The following is a 1,382-nucleotide window of genomic DNA, read 5'->3' on the forward strand; positions in this document are numbered from 1 at the left end:
GAAGGAAAGTTTCAAGCCTAACCTTAAGAGTAGACATGTTGTCTGCCTCACAGCTTCCTTAACGTTTTGATATCTATGTCACACCAAAATGAGGCTGTCAATAATGCAAAAGGACCCCAGGACAAGCAGTACATGAACATACCAGTAGAGTCAGAGTTTTTAGCAGTAATCCATTATTTAATATAAATACATTTATAGAAAATGTGGGAAATGCATCCCTGGGGTTGGAATTAATCTGCATATGTCAGTTTCTGGCATCTCTACTGAAATCAAGAGATTCAAGAGGCTTTCTTTGTCACCCAGACTGGAGCAGCATCCAGTAGGGTGAAATTTCAGATCCGGTAAACTCCTTCCAGGGATGCTGTCCTCAAAGACCTGCTGCCCTTTTATTACAGAATACCTCGATACCTTAATCAATTATATTATATTCTGATTGATTTAGATACACCTATAACATGAATGCTATATATACTTTTGTTTGCAATTGAGCGAACCATTAAGAGCTGTTTTAAATAATTTGTTTCTTATGCAGCAAGCTGCCGAGGAACTCAAGGATGTGGAACAGCAGATCCAGTCAGCAGAGGCTGACCTACAGCCATTGCTGTCTGAGGATCCTAACAACACCTTGTCTGGACTGTCGCTTCAACTCAGTGCTGCTATCAACAAGTATGACAGCTTAACTGCGCTGGCGGACCTCTACCATCAAAAGTAAGCTTGTCTTATCTTTATTTTTATAGCAGCTGTATTATTAATAGAAGTAATGGTAGTGGTGGGAAAGTTTTGACTGTTCTGCTGGGTTTAAAAAATGATACATAATTTGATTCAGCTGATGCATTAAAATGTTTTGGTGTCTTTTTTATTGTAACTTTCTGTATTTATGTGTTTCTCTCAGAGCAAATGCGTCTCTTAGCCTGGAGAGTCAAATTCAGAGGGTGGATGGCCTTGTCTCTGGACTTGAAAGAAAACTCAGTGAAGACGGTTTGATTCCAGACATAGCAAATGCAATTCAAACCCACGAGGAGGACATTCAGGTGAGGAAATATACAATAAATGCATACACTGTGTTACGGTCTGGCTCAGTCAGGGGAAAGGAGAAGTAAAATTAAAATTCAAATTTTAAAGGTTTGACAGTTTAGTGTTTATGGTTCACTTTTTGAAAAAGCAAAATCAAATCCAATTTCAAACAGTCTTTCAAATCGAAATAAAAACAAAATTGACATCTTAAAATCAGAGCTATAAACCAAAGACCTTTTCAAACAAAAGTTGACCAAACAGCTGGGGTCTGTTTCATGAAGCAGGTTTAACTAACTCAGATTTATATCCGCAACTCTAAACTGATCTGACCTAAAGTCTGGAACTCTGAGTGCTCAGTTTCACAAAGG

General features: G+C 38.2%; 1 protein-coding gene across 1 annotated transcript in view; it reads left to right on the forward strand.

Moving 5' to 3' along the window:
- Nucleotides 1-1,382, forward strand: part of LOC107100581 (envoplakin-like) — a 31,551-nt gene that overhangs the window by 13,473 nt on the left and 16,696 nt on the right. The window contains exons 15-16 of the mRNA XM_015399120.1: nt 533-708; nt 893-1,031. Of these exons, the coding sequence (XP_015254606.1) occupies nt 533-708; nt 893-1,031 (315 nt within the window). The remainder of the gene's footprint in view (nt 1-532; nt 709-892; nt 1,032-1,382) is intronic.

The sequence above is a fragment of the Cyprinodon variegatus genome, unplaced genomic scaffold, assembly GCF_000732505.1.
Source record: "Cyprinodon variegatus isolate N-32 unplaced genomic scaffold, C_variegatus-1.0 Scaffold989, whole genome shotgun sequence".
Classification (NCBI taxonomy): Eukaryota; Metazoa; Chordata; class Actinopteri; order Cyprinodontiformes; family Cyprinodontidae; genus Cyprinodon; species Cyprinodon variegatus.